The sequence below is a fragment of the Tarenaya hassleriana genome, unplaced genomic scaffold (assembly GCF_000463585.1).
Source record: "Tarenaya hassleriana unplaced genomic scaffold, ASM46358v1 Cleome35, whole genome shotgun sequence".
Lineage (NCBI taxonomy): Eukaryota > Viridiplantae > Streptophyta > Magnoliopsida > Brassicales > Cleomaceae > Tarenaya > Tarenaya hassleriana.
The window spans coordinates 489,827-513,606 of NW_010966617.1; the positions used below are offsets into that span (position 1 = coordinate 489,827).

A 23,780-nucleotide genomic window follows, 5' to 3' on the forward strand; every position below is an offset into this window, starting at 1 on the left:
ATTTTAGTTTGACGTAGTGGTGATTAAAAAAAATGTGTAGCACCATATTAATTACTGATAATTTCATACAAATCATTGGATTTATGAAAAAAAAATCATAAAAAATTATAGTTAATGGTTAATTAAATACATTAATCGTGCAAGTTGCTAGTCACCGGAAAAAGAGGGAGAAAAATACCGATTCCTTGATTTAAGGAAACAATACAGCAAACTAATTATTATTATTTTATAATAAAAAACTAATTATGATTTATATTATTATTATTATTATTATTATTAAAGTGGGGCCATAGAACATATTAAAGGGAATGGAAGTCCATCATAGTACGTTGATTTTACCACATTGGATCGGCTTTCTTTTTCCCGGTTTTGTTTAGTGACTTTGTGCAACTGAGTGAATTCGGTTTGTGTTTTCAAACTCCGGTTTAATTCTTGGTACAGATGTGAACCAAAAAGATTAATTTTATTTTTCTTATATCTGATATCTGCGGACTCGAGAGTGTGTTTTCTGCCACTTTTGGTACAGGTCAATATCAACATCAATATTAACGTCGGTCTTAATCTCAAGTTTATTTAGAGTCAGTCGTAGGGATAGACGTTGTAACCCGTAACTCGGAGGTTTGGAGGTACTTAGTTCAACAAGTAGCCGGATAAAAGGTACCCGAATATTAATGATGACGAGACCAAATATAACGAAGCCGAGTTTTTGACCTCCGAATCCGGGTTTCAATTATTTCATAACGGGTACCCCGGATACCCAGTATATATATTAAAAATTCAAAATATCATTTATATTTATAACATTTATATAAAAGAAAATATTCATATAAGGTATATTTATTATTTACTAAAATACTTTTACTTTATTTATTTTTTTTATCTTCTCAATCTATATAAATTATGGAATCGAGTTTTGAATTTTATTTAAGTTATTTTTTATTGAATTTTATAAGTTATAAAAAGTTTTGAATTTTATTTGTATGAGTCCGGGTATCCCGAATACGAGACTGAGAATCTTATTGAACCCGATTTAAGGGTACTCGAATCTCATGAAGCCAAAAATGAGATTAAGTTTTTGTAAAACCCGTGGTGATGAGACCGAAACCGGATTTCCTAACAAATGGAGATACGCGACCCGTGTCCACCCCTAGTCAGCCGTAAGGATTCTTCGTTTTCACTCATTTCATAACAAACCGGTTTCACACCAAACCGGTTCTTTCATGGTTTGGCATAGGTCAATTATCAAAGCTAACATTACAAGAACCGGTGTGATATATACTGGCCGGTCCTGTTCGTGCACAATTAGTATATATATATATATATATATATATATAGTTACATTGAAAGATGTAACAAGAGAGCCTAAAAGCATCAAGAACATTGAGCATACCACTACAAAAAAAAAACCTCAAATTCCAACCAGCGAATCCGTTGGAAAAGACCGAAAATCCGTTAGAAATCGACATTTCCAACGGATTTCCAACGGATTTTTCCGTTGGAAAAACGTCGCTGGAAAATCGATTCCGTTGGAAATCTGTGACATTTTCTAAATAGAATTCCAACGCAGTCATCCGTTAAAAATTTTCAACGGATTTCCAACGGATAATTCCGTGGTATCTTTCCAACGGATAATCCGTGGCAATTTTTCCACGGAACGTTAGAATATCCGTTAGAAACTTTCTAACGGAGTTCCAACGGCGTTTGCCACGGATATCCGTTGGAAATGTCATTGGACTCATCGTCGGAATGTTACAACGGTATTTACAACGGCTATCCGTTGGAAAAATATAACGGATATCCATTGGAAAAGTGCGTTGGAAATCCGTTGGAATTTTTCCAAGGGATCTGTCCGTTGGAAAAATCCGAAGGAATTTAGCCTTTTTTTTTGTAGTATACATACATACGAACGTACGTACATAAGTACATACCCTTTATTCCACAATATTATATCAGTCTTCATGTTCATGATCTTCACCTTCAGAATCTGTAAGACTCAAGTTGAAGATACGTTAAAAAAACGTATGTATATGCACATATATATATATATATATACGTATATAAGAAGATGATATGCAAAACTAGCAAGAGGAAGAAGACAACATATTCATTACCAGAACGAACATCATCGGTGAGTCTGCCATTGCCACGGATTTGTCTGAATACCATACGGCAGATCAAAACCCACCAATATATATGAAGAACCAACAAGCAATAGAGCAGTGTGTTGAATACGTAATAATATATCTGCAGTTCCTTCTTCTCCTTCTTACCATCCAATATTGAGATAACTTCATAGCTGCATGCATGCACATAGATCGACAAAAAACAACATTTCGATATTTAGGGTTTAGAGTTTAGGGTATTGAAGAACGAGGTAAAAGATTGAACCTTGTGCTCCATAGGACCCAGGAAGGGAAGTAGACGAGGCGAAGACCGGTCCACGACAATGCGAAGATAATGAAACAGAAGCTCGCTATGGCTTCCGCCCCGCTGTATTTAGACATCTTCGCTGTCTCGAGAAACACATCGCTTACGTCGTGAATGGCCATTATTACTGAACCTATACGTGCAAATCTGGATAAAGGGTAATACAGATCGATCAACAAGTGAACTTAGCTCTATGTTTGATCAACAAGATAACTGCTTATATATGTATATATACATATTTGTGTGGAAGTATACCTGAAAGTGTATGACAAGACAAGGAGAAGAAGAGTCGTGATGTGATGAGCCAACATGACTTTGAAATCAGAACGCCTTGTTTCCCATAAGAACAGAGCAAAGAAAGAATACACATAGAATCCACCGGCAAATGTATACATGACCTTCAGTTTCAACCTGTCAGATGTCGAATCAAATGATCCGTAAACTCACGGAACGAATAATCGTATCCCGGGTTCGATCTAACTCGGGGAAACATCGTTTTCAAACTCAAAATCTATTGAGCAAACAAGTTCTGTAGCATTGACTACAGTGGTTTTCAAGATAGAACATATGTTCTGTCTTACTTCAGTTTGAGGTCAGGCCAGACTTGGTCCTCCGGTCCTAACCAGAAGTGCCTTGTGTCTGTGAACCACGGCTCTGTGCAAGTGACGTAAAGAGCCAAAATCTCCGCAGAGAAAGTGTACAGAAATTTCCAAGCCGACTCTTTGAATTTCACGATTTTCTTACGTCTCTGGTCGAGTTTATGGTGAGCTTGTCGAGTTATCAGACGAGCGGCCAGTCTCTGCACCACAATACGTATCCCTCATATCCATTTGTTTGAACAAAACAGAGACTAATTCTGCATAAAACATGTGAAAATCATCGGGGAAAGAGGCGTTGCTTGTTTCCCAAGAAACGGGAAACAGAGTTTCAAGTTTCAAGCTTTGTACCACTTCCTGACAGACAGGAACAGAGCTTAAACAGACGTGAATTCTGCAGAAGATTATGAAACTGAGTGGATTTAAGATTCAGGGTCTTAGCTGGTTACCTCGAAAAAGAATCTGTCGAGGATAAATCGGAGGAGAAAGAAGAAGACGGCGAGGAAAGGGAGGACCCGGAAATCGGTGGAATCTGGATAAGATTCCTGATCCCAATCCGAGGGTTTCACCAAATCCGACAAACCCATGTCGGAATATTACGAAAACTGTCGGAAAACAGAACAGATTCTTCGGCGCTGATTCTTGATACCTCCCTCGGTCTCTTGCTCTGCGTTTTCAAGTCAAACAAAAACAGAGGAAGTCTGTGGATCATTTCTCTGGATCTTCTTTTGGCTGATTTTTTCACGAAGAAAGAAATCATTTTTTTATAAAAAAGAAATCATTTTTCGTTAGTGCTAATGAAAAGATCGAGTATGACGACTGAAAACGGAGAGAAAATGTTGACGAAGACGAAGACACGAGACACATGTAAGCTTCCACTTCGTCCGGAAGCTTCCGAGCTCTTGCAATTTTCCTTTACTCTTTATAATTCTTTGTAACAAAATATTTTTAAACCTAAATCCAAAAAGACTGAATAGTAAAAGTTATATAACAGATTCGTGCAAAGGAAAAGAAATAATAAAAACAATATTTTGGTTTATGATTATGTTCTACAATATTTATTTAGATATTATTTTATAATTTTATATGGCTGAGTTCGATAACGGAATTTCGGTGCACAAAGTCCGTCCAGCTGTGATACAGAGTACAAAAGCGTAATCAAAGAATGTCGCTGTGGTTATTAAGACGCAAAATTATTATTTTTATTATTATTATTATTAGGACAAATGTCTGTCAGCCGACATGCCCACATCTTTTGTATTCAAAATTTTAAACACACAGCTTTTAATAATAATAATAATATCGCCTTCATAATTTTCTAAACTAACCTTGATTCAGACACTTATAATGACAACGGTTGATTAGATAAAATATTAATTTAAAATAAAATTGTATATAAAAATCTTTTGAGAGATGGTTATTTGAATTCAGAGAAAAAATATTGAATCTCAATTATTCCAATAGTATATATAGAGATATTAGCAATTGAATCAGATTTCAAGGATATAACTTTTTATAGATATAAAAATAATTGAAATAAAAATGAAAATTTGTTAATGATAAATACTTTAAGAAATAACTGAGCTATAGACCTAAATATTTTTCAAGTCCCCGAGTATTTAAATTGGGACCATTTTGCCAACTTGCTCCACCCTATTGATTTCCGTTCTACATATTGGATAACAAATAATTACACATAATTTATGAAATTTTCATGTTAAAAATTAAAATACGATGATATTTACAAAAAAAAATAACAGATTCTTATCACACAACTCAAGCTAAACTATTTTTTTGGATAACGGAATTATGAACTCTTTTACCACTACACCACACTTGGAAGGACATTATTATTATTATTATTATTATTATTATTATTATTATTATTATTATAGCTTACATCATTTGCATTCTAGAAATGCATCACAATCACTTAATTGCATGAATGGTAAATCATATCCCAATTCCCAAATACTTAAGATGATATAAATACATGCGTGTATATATATATATGTATATATAAATGATTTATATTTTTTTTTTGTAATCGGATATCATAAGGTCGAAATCCAGACTAATGACGAAAATAAAGATATTTATATTTTACATATATAATATAATAATTTGTTATCTGCTTTGGCCAAAAAAAAGTGGATGACTGTCTAATCATATATGCATATATATATTCTCTCATCTAACGGAAATTAAATAACAATTTTTTTTTAAGAGGGATGCATGTGCTTGGAGAGAATGAGCACCAAAAATTAAATAAAATAAAATAAAACAACCCAATCAGCATTGTTAGGAATTTCTAAGGGAACCCAACCAAAAAATAAAATAAAATAAAGGTCATATCCCAAGAAAATCAATTCAATTATTTCATTTTTAGACTTATGCGATGACCAAAAAAAAAAGATTAAACCGAGAAAATATTCAACACATTTCAATTAGGCCAATTGATGAGCCTATAGGTTAGTTAAATTATACGAATTAAGAACCAACACAGATTCTCTCTTCCACAAGCGCCTACCCTAATGTCTTCTAAGAAATACACACACACGCACACACATATATATATACACACACATGACACATACACACACACATATATATATATATATATCCAACATGCACGTAAACTAATACGAACTTGTGAAAGATGGTACACTATATCAAACATAATGTGTGTGTGTGTGTAAACGTGGGACCCGCAAGAGAATCGAATGAACACAAAACGTCTTATTAAAACCATTAACGATATGCGAAATTCAAATAATCCTAAAACATCAATTCGCTGAGACCCACACCGGCGGTGTGCATTATTATCGTTATTATTGTGTTTGTACTATGAATGAGATTCATATAAATCATAAAAGGCCAAGAACTAAATGGACTTACCACATTAAGGGTCAAAAGTAAAAAAAAAAATTACCCTTTTTGTAAATGTTGGATCTGCCCTAACGCTTGATTTGCTTAGCTGTAACCAAGGGAATTGTTTGCTTAGAGGGGAGGAAGTAAACGACAATAAAAGATCCAGTTGGGTTGAAAAGGCTGCCGCTTTTTTTGATGAGGATGACAGGAGTGGAGGTGGTGAAGAGTAATAAAGGAACGAGGAAGAGGAAGTGCTCCTAACCTAATTAAGAAAAAACCCGCTTCTCTCACTCATATATATCCCCCTTCCTGTTTGGTTGAGATGAGGCCTGTGCTTTCGCCACCTCAAAAGCTGCTGCTCTTCTTCATATTTATGAGAAGCCACTGCTGTATCCATACAGAGAGAGAGAGAGAGAGAGATAAAGATTAGATCATATGGTTATATTTTTCAAATATGAAAAAGTCAAAAAGAAAAGGAGGATCAAGGTAATCAATGAGCTTACATCAGTCTTTATGAGAGAGAGAGAGAGAGAGAGAGAGAGAGAGAGAGAGAGAGAGAGAGAGAGGGGCTTAAAGGGATCATCTCTGGTTTTGGTGGGGATCGGTGCTTGGTGATATCTGTAGACTCCGGTCTTGGGGTTCAAACAAACCAAACCATTTTCCTGGGAACAATATCAATATATATATATACACATATATGTGTGACATGTGTGTGTATGCATATAAGTTGTACTTTGTGATGAAGAAGGCACTCACCTTGCTTGCATATCTATGTGGAAAATGGACTTTGTCTTGTAGTGCTTGAATTGAGTGAAAACAATGGAGCCTTGGGGCTGCCATGTGGTGAGAGCCTTATATGCCCATGATCCCATAGGCTCCGGCTTTCCTTCTGCTCATCAAACAACAACCAAAGAAAAAACAAACCAAAAGTGTATTTATTGATTCACGAAAGAGCAAAGCCAAGGAAGAGACAAAACCCACCGAGGCTGGCTATATATCACAGGGCAAGGTGGAGTTGTGGACTGAACCACACACACAGAGAGAGAGAGAGAGAGAGAGAGCTGTGTGTGTTTAGGCTAAAGTTTAGACCTTTTTGCCTTTTGTGCTTTGTGCATGGGAGGAGAGATGGAGTTTTCGGAAATGGTAGATGAGGAGAACAGCAGTGGCGAATCTGGATGGACCATGTACCTCGATGATGCCTTCAATGGAAATGAGCATTCTGGTGTTGTTGATGATTTCCACGAGAGAGATGATGACGATGATGATGATGATGACGACGACTCGATGGCTTCTGATGCCTCTTCAGGGCCAAGCAACCAGCTTCAAAGGGACAACACAAAGCATGCAGCTGCAGAGAACAGTTCCAAACAACAAGTGATCATACATCAACATCATCAACTGACCGAGAAGGCGAAGAAGAAATCATCTGCAGATGAAAAGAAGAAGTCACTGCTCAACGCTAGGACAAGAACCACTGCAGCTAGCCATGTTCAAACCAGAAACAAGATGAGCAAGACCACTTGAAGGTACCGCCAGGTTTTGGTCTTATCTTAATCCAATGACAAAAGCCACTGTTCTTGAAAAATCCCCTGCCTCTTTTAGTCCAGACGCCACACTGGAGGCTTGCGAAGAAAATATTTTTGGTGTATATGCAGATGCTGTTCCTGCAACTTATCCATATATGTCTTCTTTCTTCGGATCTTACTGTGTAATACCGGTTTGTTGTGCGGATATACTCCAATACCTGTTCCTGCAATTCTCTGCCTCTTTGAATCTGTTCTTGTTGCTGACATTGCAGCAGAAAAACAACAACAACATCAATCTTTGACCAATCAGTTCGTACATATGCTATCATAGGATTTGAAAAGTATAACTGAAATCGTCAATCTTGAAAGCAGATAATTCTAACCAATGGGCGGGCAGTTAGTACATGAAATGAGAAGAGAGAAAAGAACAAGGAGGAGTTGAGCTGGCATCTCGCTGCAAGAGGGCAGCACTCACAGTCACATAATGATATTCTCAAGTCGCTTTCAGCATTGTAATCTCCAATCTATCGATGCACGTAGGAGCAAATGAACAGGTAGATGAAAATGAAAGATGGGTCGTCCAATCTTTATTCCATGACCCACCAAAATGCATGCAAAAGAGTGTCATAAAGGAGAATGTGGTCACTCAGTGAACGCAGAATGAAAGAACATTGGACCTGGTCTAGCAAATTTTACCTCTGAGGAGACGGTGACAGCCGAAGCTGAATGGCCCATCACTTCTATCAACAATGTAACCTGCGCACATTTCCATTCTCACTTGGACTGTGACCTCAGAGAAAGATTACAGAGGCATCCTGCCAAACAAAAGAAAACAAAGCCTAATCATCAAAGCCTTTTCATATTGGCCAACCCATACACGGAACAAAAAAAAAATCAAAGTTTCAGATGCTTCTGCACCAAATGTAATATCTTTCACAAACTGGTTGGACGCTGCCAGGAATCACAAATTTCTCTTGACTCAACAAATTTTTTCACTCCAAGCTTCTTTATGTTATAAGATTTGACCACGAAACTCAGCCGGGTTTTTTCAAATCATCTAGACATCAGAAATGCGATCGAGAAAGACAATGGCAGAACGCAAAAGCCGATATACTCACCATTGGTACCATTCAGCTTAGGCCTCTCTTTTCAAAGAGACGAAAGAATTGATAGTCCTGACATTTTGGGTGGGTTCCAACTGCGCTGGCTAAGCAACTAGCCCACTAGACAGGTTCTACCATATTGGCAACATCCTTGGCTGATATCGCGGTTGGAGTGACCTGGGCCTGTACAGTACATCACACCATTGTCTTGTCCAGCAGGAGCATGTGGTGGGTTCCATAATACCTGGAACGTGGTTTATAGAAGTCTATCATCAACACCGATGAACCATATTCGTTACACTAGGTTTTCAAGAAACATCAAAAGAACTCTCAATCAACCTAGGGAGATTGAGTAATCTCAAAACAATGGTGAAATCCAGCACATGGCAATAGGTTTTCTCCCAAAATAGCTTCAAGTGGTTCAAATATCAAATCCAAGTATGCTCGAAAATACGTCAGATGTTTCAACCACACACATTGTCGAAACTGACCTGTCGTAGAAGAACTTCAGCCCGGACAATCTATACAGAAAACACTAGGATCCAATTTGTAGTCGAAGATTCAGAATCGTCGAACTAAGGACCTCGAAAGTAGATGGTGTAACAAGTCATATTGATTTAAATTGTCTGAATAGAAAAGAGAGGAACTTGAAGCAAACCCAACTAACAATACCCTTAATTTCCTCTCTAATAAATGTATCATGACATCCTTACAGAACAGATTTTAAAGAAAATTCAATACGTTACTCATCTATTTCCAGATTTATTGCTCCTTTTACTGCCAAAGAACAAAAGCATGACACCATATTGATCTCTATATAAGCTAAACGATTCTCCTCAAGCCTAAAACCACCAAGGAAACAGAAGACGGAAAGAGGAAATGGCAGTACTAAAGTTGATATGTGTCTCCTTCTCTCTAACACAATTACTGAGCTTAGCAGTTGGTTCTCTAAACATAAATGAGAAATGGTTTAGTGGGAATCATTTTGGTTATGGTGGCGAATTTTGCCTTCCAGGCATCTGCATTGGAGGCGGGGGTAGTACCAGAGTCCATTTGGGCTCTGGTGATGCACATTTCGGTTTTGGTGTCCATGGAAACCATTTGAGTGGTCACAAGGACAGAGCCTATTTGGAAGGTGGTGATGAAGGCACCTTCTTTGGTGGTAATGGAAATGATGATGACCATACCAAGTTGCGAGGTTATGCCAGTGGTTGCGGGTGGTCAGGCAATCACGATAGTTATTGTAGCGGAGGGCTCCCTGGGGTCGGGGGTGGGGCAAGCTACAGGGAGACCATGTACTGCAAACCGGTGGCTTGCACTTCTGGTTCGTGTAGAGGGTTACATATACACTTGGACAAGGGTCTGTACAAGTCTCTGGTGAGCAAAAGGGCTGGAAACTTCAAAGAAGCAGAACACTCATCGCCTACCCATCACAAGCCAGAGACCTTAGAACAAAAGGAGAACAATGTCAAGGAAGCTGCTATGGTTAAGGCACCTGAATCCAACTAAAGCTAATGTAGCTCTCGACCTGTATGTGGTTTATGGCAATAAAGCAAAGCATAACACAAAAGAAAAGTGTAATAAATCTCAACAGAATAAGCAAAGGATTCCTCAGAAACTAAGATCCAATGAACTCAAAGTGTTGACCTTTAACGTTTCAAGGAGTTTATTTCAAGACCCTTCATCTCCCGCCAAAAAACCTACCTCTCTCGAACTAAACCCCACAGTGTGAGTTATTCATCAACTGTCACTGACAACCACCAGCTCTTTCGTACGGATTATTATGATTCTGTTGTTTTCTCGGGAAAAATAAAAGAAAAGCTAGAGCTTTTCCATTATCCACAGCCACACAAAGACCTTGCCTTATCTCAAAATCTCAGAACTTTGACATAAAAGAAGAGAAAATAATATATTCCCTCTGTGTTTTATCACGACGACGACAAGAATTCAGACGTACTAGGAGAAGCAGAGACTACCATGCTTTTTGCCGGCAAAATCTCCTCGCCGCCGGCTTCTCTCCGGCTGATCGCCGCCGCAGTACAACCCTCCCAATCGGTGGCGGTACCGTTGTCAACCGGGAAACGCCGGTCGCCTAGCTACTCGATCACCGACGCTGATCTCGAGTCCAAGGGCTTCCTCCTCCGCCGCAGCGCCGAGGGGCTGAACCTGGACCAGCTGAACTCGGTGTTCGTCGCCGTCGGGTTCCCGCGGCGGGACCCGGCGAAGATCGCGGTGGCGCTGGAGCACACGGACGCGATCCTGTGGGTGGAGTACGAGAAGACGCGAAGGCCGGTGGCGTTCGCTCGAGCCACCGGCGACGGAGTGTTCAACGCGGTGGTGTGGGACGTGGTGGTGGACCCGTCGTTCCAGGGGATCGGGCTCGGGAAGGCGGTGATGGAGAGGCTGGTCGAGGATCTGCAGGCGCGAGGGATCTGCAACATCGCTTTGTACTCGGAGCCTCGGGTTCTGGGGTTCTACCGCCCGCTAGGGTTCGTGGCCGACCCGGATGGGATCCGAGGAATGGTTTATTCACGCAAACAGAAGAAGAGTAAATAGAATGGAAAAAGATTCAAACTTTACTGGAAATTCTTTTTCAAATTTCCGATTTCGACCGTAGACCATACATTTTCCAGTGTTATTTAGCTTACATTTGGATCCATTTGTTACGAAATTACAGTTTTTCTCTAACTATTGTCTCCTCGCTGATCATCATTCTCTAATTCCCGCGCTGAAAAAATGCAGACAAGATCTCGAACTGGGTTCTGCAACGAAAAATTTGTGGTAAAGTTACGGAATTTTCAATCGAATTGATCGAAAGTTTCCATCTTTTTGCAATTGAAGGCAGTTTCCAGCTCCCAATGCATAGAGTTTTGGTACGATTTTAGGTTAAAGATGGCGAATTTCGATCGGAATCGGTATAGAGTTTCCGTTTTGTGTCTGAAAATAGCTCCCGATCCGTAGAATTCGGTATTGCGTTAGAGAGGAAAGGGGGTGGAAATCAGACGGCGGACCTGTTTCTCCGGCGAGGGTGTTGCGGCGGAGGGAGATCAGGAAGCGGCGGCTCTGGCGTGGTGGAGGAAGGCGGCGGAGCAGAGGATGGATGCGACGAGAGCAAAGAACCCTAATCCGATCATCAGAGAAACGCCGGCGACGATCAGATCCATCGCCGTCTGCAATCCCATCGCCATTAACAACACCATCTTCTTCTTCCTCGATGTTTCCAATTCTCTCTCTCTCTCTCCGGTGACAAATAGCAACCATTCCTCGAGAATGGTGAAGCTCCTTCGCCACGTTGATGATAGGAACTGAGATGTAAAAATGAAATGCATGCGTCTGATTTATATTCATTAATTTTTATAATTCGATTAGTGATTCGTTAACAATTTAAATCTGGATGATAATGAACTGCATGATTATTTATTTCTACGTAAAGGTTTGAACTTTACAAGGTCAATTGCCATATTCATAAGAAATTAATGAATAAAACATTTCATTATTTCTTAAAAATAATAGGTTTTATTGTTTTTAATTAAGTAGTATAATAAAACAAAACCATATCATTAACGACTAATTAAGTTTCTTTAGTGGAGATTCATAGCATACTCTTTCTTCGCATAAATCCATGCAACCACGTTACTAGAGGCGTGTAATACACACATTCTATATATATAATTTCGAATATATTTGATATTTGTATTTCGTATATTCAAATATATTTCATATAGCCAACGATCATAAGGTATTAATTTGAAAATTACAAGGGATGATAAATCATTGTGGGCCATTAATTTGGGCTCATCATGTGGCCCACAATTAAATGGGTCGAAGATTGAGAGAGCACCTGCCCAATAAGTCAACGGTCAACGGTAAGTAACGTTCAAAAAACGCTCCTGTCCCTGGTTTTGGTTCTCTCTCCTTATCCAAACCCAAAACCTCAGCTTCCAAAACCCCTCACCAGTCACCACCCATTTCGATCGAATTCGAACCTCCCTGTTCAGGAAATGCCATCTTCTTGCTCTTCTTCCTTGTTTGCGAATCCCACGATTCTACCGTTTCTAGCCCCGAAATGCAATTCCAGTATCTCAATCAGACGAAGAAAGCAACCGTTCTCGTTCTCCGGCACTTCAACTGGATTTCTTCGGGTTTCTCGTTATGGGTTCGGAAGAAACTTCGAGGTCAGTTCCGTTTTTGTTTTAAAATCGTTCAGTTTTTTTGTTCTCTGGGTTTGTGCAAACTTGGTTCCGTGTTCTGGGTTTTGTTTGTCTAGGTCGCTAGAGGGGTGAAATTCGATGGGCCGATAATGGATACGGAGGAGTTGAAAGCGGTTGAGGATGAGAATTTAATGGTAGAAGTTTGCGTGACTCGTACGTTGCCACCGGCCTTAACGCTTGAGGGTGGACTTGAGAGTATCAAAGAAGTTGTGGACGAACTGAAACGGAATCCTCCGAGGTCCTGTAATGGCGTCATGCGGTTTCAGGTTTTGATCCTCGCGTCTTCCTCTTCCTTTAGTTTTGGGTTCGCTCTATCTTTTATCAAATGTACTGTGATTCTGAGAGTGTAGGTGGCTGTGCCGCCAAGTGCAAAAGCTTTGCAATGGTTTTGCCGTCAACCATCATCTTCTGGGGTATATCCCGTGTTCTTCCTCTCCAAAGAAACAGACGACCCTTCTCCTAAATCCATATATTTTAAGGAACCTCGCGGGGTTTTCGGTATCGGGACCGCCATCTCTTTCAGGCATCCGTCTTGTCAGGAGCCCGGGAAACAGAGCATGATAAAAAGGTAGGCCTTTGTTGTGCTTAGCTTGTCTATCCGCTTCTTATCTGCCCAGAATGCAAATTAGTAAACGAAAGGATACAACACTTAGTTGGGGTGAGTGAATGTACGATTTGCTTTGTTGATGCACATCCTGAACTTGGGCAATCTCTGTATGATATGATGGAAGTGCTTCTGCATGTATCTAACAATTAAGAAACGATAATGCCCCGCATGTTGTAAAGTATTGCATTTCGCTTCATGCAGTTAAGCTGACAATTTCTGCAGATTCCTCTCAGATGATTCAATTCTCGTGACGGCCTATGGTTTTCCAGATATTGATATCGATACTGACTCTACAGAAAAGAGCAAGGATGAGTGTTATTACTTTTTCATTCCTGAGGTGATTTAGATTCCTTTTCTCTATGCCTTGATGGAACTGCCAATGTCTCTCTTGTCCTGATTTATGTGATGGCTCTCTGGTACTAATATGGATTTTGCCTTTTTTGTTTTTTTTGTGATCTATGGTCAATCGAAGCTATGATTGAAACAGGCGTTATTACATTGTACATATTTTGAATAATGAAGTTTTGGCAGATTGAGTTAAATGAGGACGGGGGTGTCTCAATTTTAGCATTTACACTGGCATGGAATGATTCTCTCTTTTACACATTTGAGCAAGCAGTCAGTTCATGTGAAGCATCACTTTTTCAGGTGTGCGACATTTCAGTCTCTTATTGTGCTGTGGCAGCATCAAGCTATATCCTAATGCATTCTATGTAGATTCTTCATGCCCAAGGGCCAAGACACCATCTTAAATCATCAAAAACTATACAAAAGTTGCAACAGTGTGCTAAGCTGTGTTTGGCTTCTTGATCTTTCAGTTGTTCGTATTTTTTGAAAGGATTTAGAGATGATAGGAACAACACCTGTTTAAAATGTATAGGAGACTTGGAGTACAAGTTTTGGTGGGTATGCATTGTAAACAAATTTCAGTTTATGGTAGGACCCTCTTCAAATATATAGCCACCTCCAATTTTAGCGAACCATGCTTGTTTCGTTTTCTTGTTTTGCATGGTGTGTTTTGTAGTCATTTTTGTTTAATTTTCTTGCAGGTTTCTTGTCATTTTTGCCCAAATTTAGAGAATCATTGGTTCAAACATTTAAGGGGTTCACTCGCAAAGCTTGGTGCAAAGGAATTGCAAACAACCGAAATGGTATAAGCTCTACTGCTTCTTTATGTTTTAAATTATTGAATAAGATATGGGGATAATCTGATTTGATAACAAATCACATTCTGTATGGAATTTCTCTCTATCAATCCAGAATGTCACTTAAACATTATTGTAATATAGAAAGATGAGAAGATAGTAGAATGTGGCATGTTTGTATCTACTAGGCAACTCTCAGGTGAAATGATGGAATTTCTCTAATAACATAGATTAATAGGCTGATCCACCAGAGTTGACTTACAATTTTCAATTTGATTTGGACTAGGTATATTATTTTCATTTCCCTTGCCATGTCATTCATTATTATTTTTTTGGCAGGACCAAATGCATTTTTTCACATTTTCTGGGCGTGATTTTTGGGCTGACTCCAGGGAACTGGTATCCTCTTTACCCTGGTAATTTTCGTCCCTGATATTTCAAAATTTCATATGCTGCTTGAATCTCTTTCCTTGTAGCTGCTTTTATTTGTACTCAAATAGGATTTGATTTGCCAGCTTTTATTAATTTTCTATTTTGCAGAAAAGTGCCCCATCCTCATGTCAATTCTATTGCAAGCTTTCACCAGGTGTTGTTTTCTCTAATAACATGGTATGTAGAAATATACCCTATGGCTACATGTGCTAGTTTGTCTTGGACAGTTTGGTCTGCAGTTACTCTCTTGTTTGATTTGGGATGATTGTTTATTGTATTCTTAAATTTATATAAAACTTCAGAATCAAATTATTAAGCGTGCATATTGTAAGAGAAATTTTATAGTGGCGTTGCATCTGAGGTGGAAGAAAGGACTTGTAGTAAAGCTTTAGAGTATTGCCATTGTTCCATAGTGAATTGTCTTGAAAATGCTAGGAAAGTAATGTTCAGTTCGTTGATGGGTCCTGATCATTCAATTTTCCAAAAGCAAAGGAAAAAAAAAATAATTAAAGGATGCATGTGTTTGCCTAGTCCTGAGGTCTTTTTCCTTGACATTTGTTGGTATGAGTTATCAAGTGTCTTTCCTTTTTCTTCTTTTTGGCTATCAGTTGAATCATGCGAGTGAAGTCAGTTGCTCCCTGAAGGATGAGGCTAACATTAATACTGTCTGGGCATCAGCTATAATCGAAGAGTGTACTCGTCTTGGTTTGACGGTGAGCTGAAGTGGTCTAACATCTGATGTACACTTCTGATTTGGTTGACCTTTGTGACTAATATACTGTCACAGTATTTCTGTGTGGCTCCTGGATCAAGGTCTTCCCCTCTTGCAATTGCCGCTGCCAGTCATCCCCTAACAATGTGTATTGCATGCTTTGATGAGCGATCACTTGCGTTTCATGCTACTGGATATGCTAGAGGGTCTCTCAAACCTGCAGTGGTTATAACATCTTCTGGAACGGCTGTCTCGAATCTTCTTCCTGCGGTGAGTTTGACAGTAATTTTTACTTGTGAATCGATAAATAGTTTTATGTTTCAGTTGCTGTTTGTTTGCAACACTGTACAAATGTGTACTGCGTGTAAGTGTTTTGATATGAGACTAATTCCAGGTTGTTGAAGCCAGTGAGGATTGTTTACCACTTCTGCTACTTACCGCAGATCGTCCTCCTGAACTTCAGAATGTTGGAGCGAATCAAGCAATAAATCAGGTAAGCTATTCCCTGGTTGTGTCCTTTTTGGATTTGTTGGTATAGTCCTTGTTTTGGTTCCTCTCTTATGAATTCATTTCTTTTTTCCCCTGGTATAGGTAAACCACTTCGGTTCATTTGTGAGATTCTTCTTTGATCTTCCTCCTCCAACCGATCTGATTCCGATCCGGATGGTGCTCACTACACTTGACTCTGTTCTACATTGGGCGATGTGCTCGCCTTGTGGACCAGTGCATCTCAATTGTCCTTTCAGAGAACCGCTTGATGGTAGCACAAGAAAGTGGTCATCCCACTGCTTGAATGGGTTAGAGATGTGGATGTCTAATGCCGAACCATTCACAAAATATTTTCAAGTACAAAGTTCTTCAAATAACATGGAATCATCAGGCCAAATGACTGAGGTTTTAGACGTAATCAAGGGGGCTAAGAAGGGTCTTCTTCTTCTTGGTGCAATCCATACAGAGGATGAAATTTGGGCTGCTCTTCTGCTTGCTAAACATCTTTCATGGCCTGTGGTTGCTGACATTCTGTCTGGCCTACGATTGCGCAAGCTTCTCCCTTCTTTTCTTGAGGAGCAGAACATTGTTTTTGTTGATCATCTTGATCACGCTCTACTTTCCGATTCTGTTAGGGATATGGTCAAGCTTGATGTTGTTATCCAGGTAAAGTTCATACGCCTCTTTGGTATTTGTTTCTTTAGTTCTCCTTAATGCATCTAAAACAAAGCATTGACCTAGATATTTGGAGAAGCTAGGCTACTATCTGGGGTACTTCTGTTGTAGTTGACATTTCTCGGACCCTGGTATGCCACCAAGACACATTAATTAATAAAAAGAACTGAAAACATAGAGTATGACTAGATCATTGTGTTGCACCTGATGTTCAATTCTCAATCTTTAGTTATACGGAAAGTTTCTTTCTAAAATTACTGAACCAAGATTTCAGTTGTGCCATTTAAACATATAGTGAGATATTTACTTTATTTCCTATTGTTTCAATCGTTATCTTAACTTGTGAATAGGTTGGAAGTCGGATAACAAGTAAAAGAATTTCTCAGATGCTAGAGAAATGCTTTCCATTTGCATACATTTTGGTCGAAAAGCATCCATGTCGACATGATCCATCACATATGGTAACTCACAGGGTCCAAAGCACCATTGTTCAGTTTGCTGATTGTCTGCTTAATTCTCAGTTTTTGTGGGGGAGATGCGAGTTGCATGACCATCTACGAGCATTGGATGATGTGGTACGTTCTACAGACATCTTTTGTCCTGTTTGATAGCACGGAATATAAGAGAATTCCTTGAAAGACCAGATATGATTGCTCTTGATGTGCTGAGACCATTTGCTTTCCTGTAGATTGTGTGGAAAAGTTATTTTCAAACTTCAACTGTAGAGGAAATCCCAACAGCTTCATAATGTTTCATTTCTTTTGTGCAGATTGCGCGGGAAATGGCATTTCAAATATCTACTGAATGCTTCCTCACTGAACCTTATGTTGCTCATATGCTTTCCAAAACATTAACATCTGAATCTGCTCTTTTTATTGGCAATAGTATGCCAATAAGGGATGTGGATATGTATGGATGTAGTTCGGCAAATGATATTTCTTATGTCATAGATACAATGCAGCTACCATGTCATTGGATACGGGTATCTGCAAATAGGGGAGCAAGTGGCATTGATGGCTTGCTCAGCTCGGCCACTGGCTTTGCTGTAGGATGCAAGAAGAGAGTAAGTTTATACCTATTTTTTATCTGCTTATGCTTCCTTTCTCAATCCGTAGAGCTACATATCGCATGACTTGCGAGTTGTGGCCTGTGGGTAGCATTAGAACGATTCAAATGAATTTCAGCTTAATTGGTGGAAGTTTCCTTGCTTGTTTCTCCATTTTAGGTCGCATTCAACAGAATTATTGTGATCTTGGATTTGTTTTCTGTATTTTCCTGTTATTTTTGTGAAAATACTATGGAATTTGTAATTTATGAGTCGTTTCAAGGGCATAATATGGTGGTTGTTACATATGGTTTCGATGTTATAAATGATTTTATTCTTATCAGTCAGACAAACATATTTCAGGTGGTCTGTATGGTTGGGGACATTTCTTTCCTTCATGATACAAATGGATTGGCAATTTTGAGGCAGAGGTGACGAGCTTTGTTTTCTAACTTGAACTTGTATTTTCTATTTATTTTAGCATAAAGTCTCTGCCATGGTCTATTTGTCTATGTGTTGTTTAATTTTCTGATGTTTAAATATGCACAATCTTTACTTTGTTAGGATTGTAAGGAAGCCGGTTACGATTCTTGTGATAAACAACCATGGTGGTGGAATTTTCAGACTTCTCCCTATCGCAGAGAGAACGGAGCCTAGTGTGTTGAAACAGTATTTCTATACATCCCATGACATTTCAATTGAAAAGTTGTGTATGGCACATGGGTAAAAACATTCATACATTTATTTTTCTTTCCCGCGTTAGTAAAATTAATTATGTGTTTTGATTCTGTTCTGTGAAAAAAGTAGGTCGTGGAAACAAGAAAATGAAATATATTTTGTATGAAGGATTTAGTTTTTCAAGTAACTTTTCCACGAGTAGTCATGAAAAAGATACAGATATGCATTAGCAGTGTATCATCATAGCGTGGATAATCATCAAAGTTTTCTTGGTATGGAGTATCTCCTAGTTTATGCTTGAGCTTTTTTGGTGATTGATAATTTTGGTTAGATGTTAAGAGTCTACCTGCATGGCAAACCTTGAAAAACTTTGTGAAATTACTAACTATGCAGTCTGAAGTATCATCATGTCGGGACAAAAGGTGAACTTGAGGATGCACTATTTCTATTGAACGAGGGAGATATGGATTGTGTTATAGAGGTTGAAAGCTCTATTGATGCTAATGCAACTGTTCACAGGTCACTAGGATTTCTTGTTTCTTTTCCCTTTTTACCTCTCTTTTTTTTTTTCTTGTGCTTTCATGACATGAAATGTTCATTCACAGTACCTTGGGGAGGTTCGCTCATCAAGCTGCAGATAATTATTTGGGTACAATCTTAGCCAGTTCTCTTCTTCCTCCTGTCCTTGACAATGTACTGCTTATATCCCGAGTCTGCGGAGTACAGTATTCACAGTATAGGTAAGGTGTTTGTTCCGAGGTGGTTTCCAATTCCTGCCTTTTTCTCTGATTTTTCCCTTTCCTCAAACAGCTCTATTTGCAGAATTGAGCTTTGCGACAGACCTACCATGTGTTCTGTTAATGGGGAATCCTTGAAGTTTTACAGAGAAGGTTATGTACTTTCTTTGACTTTGGAAGATGGAAGCATTGGCTATGGAGAGGTAGTTGTTTGGTCTAATTAATCTATCAAATCTAGGTGTTGCATGTACATACATTTTCATGAATCAATCTTTGGGTGCAGGGCTCATATTGAGGTTGAGAAATCATGTTCCTCTATTTCATTTCTTGAACAGGTTGCACCTTTGGACATTCATGGAGAGAACTTAATGGATATAGAGGCGCAACTACAGTTAGTTCTTCATGTGATGAAAGGAGCTAAAATTAGTCACATGCTTCCTTTATTGAATGGATCAATTTCTTCTTGGATTTGGAGTGAACTTGGAATCACTGTAAGTTCTCGAGCAGTAACTCTGTTAGAAGAATATTAATACATTCCCGCCAATTTATCAGGAGAAATTAGGCAGTAAATCAATAGATTCTTCAATGAAAGTTATGGCTCTACTTTTTACATTATTTGTTTAAACGCTTCCACTAGAAAAAAGATAACTCCTTAGGGCGAAAACAATTTCCTGTGAATTATTTCAGATCCATTTGCCCATTTGCTGACTCTTCCATTTTTCAGGCATCATCAATTTTGCCAAGTGTCAGATGTGGTCTGGAAATGGCTCTTCTAAATGTGCTAGTTCTGAGTCGTGGTTCTAAGTTTTTGGGCACACCTCATTCTCAGAAAGAAGAAAATGGATCTGCTGGGCCACATTCTGTCCGAATATGTGCCCTTCTTGATTCTGAAGGTACTCCATCAGAGGTTGCCTACATTGCTAGTAAACTTGTTGAAGAAGGGTTCACTGCAATTAAGCTTAAAGTAAGCCCATCTTGTTTAATCTTGTCATCAAGATTACACTAAATCATCTGGAGTAAGATAGTTGGATATTTTCTATAATATTGTCACTTCTTTTTCCATTTTTGATTGGACAAAGATAGTCATATTTGTGGAACTTTGGCTTTTAAGGTTATTGATTACTGAATGACCGAGTGATATACCTGTCTCAATAACAGGTTGCTCGCCGAGTGGACCCTGTTGAGGATGCTGTAGTTCTACAAGAAATAAGGAGAGCAGTAGGCAATCAAATTGAACTCCGTGCAGATGCAAATCGTCGTTGGACTTTTGAAGAGGCTATAAAATTTGGTTTATCGGTGAAAAGCTGTAATCTAAAATATATTGAGGTGTGATGCACCCAGAGATATTGCATTTCGATCGGACCTCTGAAGTTGCATTCCTAAAATAACTTATGTCTTTGTCGAAATGAAAACTTATACTCTTTTCTATATATAACATTACTGAAAAGCATTTTGAATATCTCAGGAACCTGTCCACAATGAAGATGATCTTATAAGATACTGTGAAGAAAGTGGCTTACCAGTGGCACTTGATGAGACTCTTGATGATTTTCAGAAATTTCAGCAAGGTCGGCTTACGAAGTATGTCCACCCTGGAATAGTTGCTGTTGTAAGTCACATTAATTTTTCCCAGCATTTATATGTGTCTGAGATATTCCAATATCGTTTTTAAGTAGTGTTTATGTCTTCTGTCACTATCTGATCCTGTCTCTTTTGATTGATATTGGGGATGGTGTGTCTCCATTTTCATCAGTATCGTAATATATCAGTTCTATGATGTATATACATGGGCATCTTCTATCTCAGTTCTACTTTCAGTTTTCAAGAGCCTTGACTTTGGTTTACCATATACTTGATATTTCTCAGGTTATTAAACCAAGTGTTGTGGGAGGGTTTGAAAATGCAGCACTAATTGCCCGGTGGGCACAGCAGCATGGAAAGACAGCTATTCTTAGTGCTGCATATGAAAGTGGCCTTGGTTTATCAGCATATATTTTATTTTCATCGTATCTGGAGCAGCAGAACCTCAAAATATCCGCAGAGCAGAATAATGGAATGGCCCTTCCGGTGGCCCATGGACTTGGAACATACCGGTGGCTCAAAGAAGATGTCATGATTGATAATCTAGGGATTTTTCGCAGTCCATACACTGGGTTTGTGGAAGGATCTGTTTCCGATGCTTGCAAAATCCTCAAGGATGTTAGAATTAACAACGATGTTATCCTTAAGACCAGTAAGGGGGTACACGTCCAGAGGTATGAGCTGAGGGTGGATTTAAATGGTTTTTCTCATTTCATAAAAATCCACGACATTGAACAGGATATAGATGTAAGTTTAAGCTTGTTCTTGTTTCTTTTATTATGTATGCCCACAACTGAATATACATAGAGCCTAATTGTTCTTGGTCTATTCGTACCCTTGTTGCTTCATCTGCGGTAACATATTACAGGGAAGTGTTGTTCTGTTTCTACACGGTTTTCTCGGAACTGGTGAAGAATGGATCCCTATCATGAAGGGTATCTCAGGCTCCGCCTGTGTGAGATGCATCTCACTTGATCTTCCTGGTCATGGGAGCTCATGGGTACAGAGTCATGGTAATGAGAAGCCAACTTTCTCAATGGAGATGATTGCTGAGATGCTGTGTAAGGTGATGGAGCAAATTACTCCTGAGAAATTTACTGTAGTAGGGTATTCCATGGGAGCACGGATAGCTCTGTATATGGCTTCGAGGTCTACCGATAAGGTACTCCCCATTGTGTGAAGATCTCCACATCATCTTTTACTTTATTAATATACATAACATAATTTGAATACCCTTTTACAGGTCGAAGGAGCTGTCGTGGTGTCAGGAAGCCCCGGGCTGAAGGATCCAGTGGCCAGAAAAGTTCGAAGAGCAAAAGATGATTCCAAAGCAGGCATGATTGTTGCCCATGGACTAGAAATCTTTCTGGAGAACTGGTACAATGGTGGCCTGTGGAAGAGGTAATTCTCTTAATTCACTATGAGTCTTGCACTATTAAATCGCTGATACTCATAAGATTGACTTCTCCAAATGAATAGCTTGAGAAGTCATCCACATTTTAGAAAAATAGTTGCAAGCCGCTTGGAACACGATGATGTTGTAAGCCTCGCAAAGGTCTTGTCTGATCTAAGCAGCGGGAGACAACCGTAAGTTCGTCCCTACCAGCAATCTGTCCATCGCTTTCCGACTCATTTCTGATCTTGTTTACAGTTAGTTGACTAAGATCTTCAATGATAGTTCATTGTGGGAAGAGCTGAAGGAATGCAATGCAAATGTCTTGCTAGTATATGGAGAGAAAGATGTCAAATTCAAGCAAATATCTTCGAGAATGTATCATGAGATGAATCATCGTGCTAATAAAATCGTCAAGATTATTGAAATTCCGGGTGCTGGCCATGCTGTTCATCTGGAGAACCCTCTTCTCCTTATGGCTGCTGTAAGAAAATTCATCACAAGAGTACACAAAAACTCTGCTGGAACAGAAGCTTTGTCAGAAGCTATTGTTAGTATCCAATGAGAACATAACTTGATGCTGTTTTATGGTAAAGACTTGGATGTGTATTAAGATCTGCCTCTTGATTTGATCCATTAGGGCATATATGTATGGTTTGTCTTCCTGACAAGGTCAGGTAACATATAAGCATTGGACATGTTTTTCTTTTTTTTTTCTTTGGTTACAAAAGATTGTTGTTTTTCCACAGGTCCATCAAGAATGTAAGTTGAATTAATTTGTGTTAGATAAGGATATCACACTTCTGAATATTGTCTTGATACTCTTCTGCATCCAATAAAAGACCATTTATGTTGGAATTATTACACGATTTGATATATTATGTAAGCAACAAATTTCTTGGAATCATTTAACAACCGGCTAATACCAATTTGTGTCACATTAATTGCTCTTTACATATATGGTCCACCTACGAAAATATGAAAAGCTTAGTATATAAAAGGGGGGGGGGTCCAAAGTACAATCATTTTCATTCACTAAGAACGGGCCTTGGGCTTAAAGATATATGCTATATATGGGCTCTTAATGGGCTACATAAGCAGTATGGGTAGACCCAAGTAAAGCCCAAATAAATTTTCAGATAGGCAACTATTTTCTTTAGAGAAATAAAACCTATTAATACAGGATGTAATATGGTTGCTTAGAATTAGAGCCATATTTGTTGTAGCAAAAAAGGGAGAGAGATGACCATATTATATGCATACTAGTGCCAAAGAAAAAAGTTTTTTTTTACAAAGAAAATGCTTTATCAAAAGACAAAACTATGTATAAAAATTAAAAAAGTGTGTGGAATGAGATAAAATCTCTGAAAGGATGTGTCTTAATAAAGGGCATTACTATGACATGTGGGTATTGGGATATCAAAACGAGCCGAGTTCGTGAGCCAGTTCGAGGTTGGCTCTTTTTTTACTGAGTCGAGCCAAGATTATCTGAATCCGAATAAAAAATGGGCCAAGTGAATCAGTTCGCCATGAGCCGAGCCCAAAGAGCTAG

The 23,780-nt window shown here is 38.8% G+C and overlaps 6 protein-coding genes across 14 annotated transcripts; 4 read left to right on the plus strand and 2 right to left on the minus strand.

The window, feature by feature from the left end:
• Window positions 1-1,827: 1,827 nt before the first annotated feature.
• On the minus strand, window positions 1,828-6,249 carry LOC104821980 (LAG1 longevity assurance homolog 3). 3 transcript variants are annotated; one of them, XM_019203491.1, is made up of 8 exons: window positions 6,157-6,249; window positions 5,956-6,000; window positions 3,473-3,690; window positions 3,009-3,226; window positions 2,683-2,838; window positions 2,389-2,574; window positions 2,112-2,296; window positions 1,828-1,984 (listed from the first exon to the last, which is right to left on the minus strand). In XM_019203491.1, the coding sequence occupies exons 3-8, from the start codon at window positions 3,608-3,610 to the stop codon at window positions 1,950-1,952; spliced, it is 918 nt and encodes a 305-aa protein (XP_019059036.1). In that variant the 5' UTR covers window positions 3,611-3,690; window positions 5,956-6,000; window positions 6,157-6,249; the 3' UTR covers window positions 1,828-1,949. The 3 variants fall into 3 exon arrangements, with proteins under 3 accessions (XP_019059036.1, XP_019059037.1, XP_019059035.1); XM_019203492.1 differs by lacking the exon at window positions 5,956-6,000 and having other exon boundaries at window positions 6,157-6,243; XM_019203490.1 differs by lacking the exon at window positions 6,157-6,249 and having other exon boundaries at window positions 5,956-6,034.
• LOC109117029 lies at window positions 5,797-11,837 on the minus strand. Of its 2 annotated transcripts, XR_002024528.1 has the most exons (9): window positions 11,535-11,837; window positions 8,539-8,767; window positions 8,117-8,235; window positions 7,804-7,874; window positions 7,425-7,716; window positions 7,083-7,242; window positions 6,651-6,783; window positions 6,398-6,556; window positions 5,797-6,278 (listed from the first exon to the last, which is right to left on the minus strand). XR_002024528.1 is itself a non-coding variant. In XM_019203493.1 (2 exons), the coding sequence occupies exon 1, from the start codon at window positions 11,721-11,723 to the stop codon at window positions 11,571-11,573; it is 153 nt and encodes a 50-aa protein (XP_019059038.1). In that variant the 5' UTR covers window positions 11,724-11,834; the 3' UTR covers window positions 11,090-11,285; window positions 11,535-11,570. The 2 variants fall into 2 exon arrangements, 1 of the variants encoding a protein (XP_019059038.1); XM_019203493.1 differs by lacking the exons at window positions 5,797-6,278; window positions 6,398-6,556; window positions 6,651-6,783; ... (3 more) ...; window positions 8,117-8,235; window positions 8,539-8,767 and adding an exon at window positions 11,090-11,285 and having other exon boundaries at window positions 11,535-11,834.
• LOC104821979 (39 kDa FK506-binding nuclear protein) lies at window positions 6,790-7,433 on the plus strand. The gene has a single exon (XM_010553028.2). The coding sequence runs from the start codon at window positions 7,008-7,010 to the stop codon at window positions 7,416-7,418; it is 411 nt and encodes a 136-aa protein (XP_010551330.2). The 5' UTR covers window positions 6,790-7,007; the 3' UTR covers window positions 7,419-7,433.
• LOC104821981 lies at window positions 9,345-10,180 on the plus strand. The gene has a single exon (XM_010553037.2). The coding sequence runs from the start codon at window positions 9,403-9,405 to the stop codon at window positions 10,030-10,032; it is 630 nt and encodes a 209-aa protein (XP_010551339.1). The 5' UTR covers window positions 9,345-9,402; the 3' UTR covers window positions 10,033-10,180.
• On the plus strand, window positions 10,334-11,214 carry LOC104821982 (uncharacterized N-acetyltransferase ycf52). Its single transcript, XM_010553038.2, has one exon. The coding sequence runs from the start codon at window positions 10,501-10,503 to the stop codon at window positions 11,077-11,079; it is 579 nt and encodes a 192-aa protein (XP_010551340.1). The 5' UTR covers window positions 10,334-10,500; the 3' UTR covers window positions 11,080-11,214.
• Window positions 11,838-12,429: 592 nt separating the features above from the next.
• On the plus strand, window positions 12,430-23,004 carry LOC104821983 (protein PHYLLO, chloroplastic). Of its 6 annotated transcripts, none has more exons than XM_010553039.1 (28): window positions 12,432-12,698; window positions 12,791-13,000; window positions 13,085-13,302; window positions 13,564-13,678; window positions 13,873-13,989; window positions 14,391-14,492; window positions 14,826-14,885; window positions 15,027-15,095; window positions 15,527-15,631; window positions 15,706-15,900; window positions 16,025-16,123; window positions 16,222-16,785; window positions 17,145-17,369; window positions 17,564-17,857; window positions 18,203-18,270; window positions 18,404-18,562; window positions 18,911-19,036; window positions 19,123-19,257; window positions 19,340-19,457; window positions 19,590-19,745; window positions 19,979-20,218; window positions 20,413-20,580; window positions 20,720-20,863; window positions 21,121-21,582; window positions 21,704-21,997; window positions 22,079-22,236; window positions 22,315-22,422; window positions 22,514-23,004. In XM_010553039.1, exons 1-28 carry the CDS (start codon window positions 12,525-12,527, stop codon window positions 22,791-22,793), a joined length of 5,163 nt encoding a protein of 1,720 aa, XP_010551341.1. In that variant the 5' UTR covers window positions 12,432-12,524; the 3' UTR covers window positions 22,794-23,004. The 6 variants fall into 6 exon arrangements, with proteins under 6 accessions (XP_010551345.1, XP_010551341.1, XP_010551342.1 ...); XM_010553040.1 differs by having other exon boundaries at window positions 17,316-17,369; XM_010553041.1 differs by lacking the exons at window positions 12,432-12,698; window positions 12,791-13,000 and having other exon boundaries at window positions 13,219-13,302; window positions 13,543-13,678; window positions 13,814-13,989.
• The last annotated feature ends 776 nt before the right edge of the window (window positions 23,005-23,780 follow it).

Bases quoted from the DNA above. Each gene is read 5' to 3' on its own strand.
- LOC104821980 (XM_019203491.1), bottom strand. From the start codon at position 3,610: ATGGGTTTGTCGGATTTGGTGAAACCCTCGGATTGGGATCAGGAATCT. The intron at 2,297-2,388 runs GTTCAATCTTTT...GCATGCATGCAG, and splicing joins TGGGTCCTATGGAGCACAAG to CTATGAAGTTATCTCAATAT. The intron at 1,985-2,111 runs GTAATGAATATG...TGAGTCTTACAG, and splicing joins CACCGATGATGTTCGTTCTG to ATTCTGAAGGTGAAGATCAT.
- LOC104821981 (XM_010553037.2), top strand. From the start codon at position 9,403: ATGGCAGTACTAAAGTTGATATGTGTCTCCTTCTCTCTAACACAATTA.
- LOC104821982 (XM_010553038.2), top strand. From the start codon at position 10,501: ATGCTTTTTGCCGGCAAAATCTCCTCGCCGCCGGCTTCTCTCCGGCTG.
- LOC104821983 (XM_010553039.1), top strand. From the start codon at position 12,525: ATGCCATCTTCTTGCTCTTCTTCCTTGTTTGCGAATCCCACGATTCTA. The intron at 12,699-12,790 runs GTCAGTTCCGTT...TTGTTTGTCTAG, and splicing joins GGTTCGGAAGAAACTTCGAG to GTCGCTAGAGGGGTGAAATT. The intron at 22,237-22,314 runs GTAATTCTCTTA...CCAAATGAATAG, and splicing joins AATGGTGGCCTGTGGAAGAG to CTTGAGAAGTCATCCACATT.
- LOC109117029 (XM_019203493.1), bottom strand. From the start codon at position 11,723: ATGGTGTTGTTAATGGCGATGGGATTGCAGACGGCGATGGATCTGATC.
- LOC104821979 (XM_010553028.2), top strand. From the start codon at position 7,008: ATGGGAGGAGAGATGGAGTTTTCGGAAATGGTAGATGAGGAGAACAGC.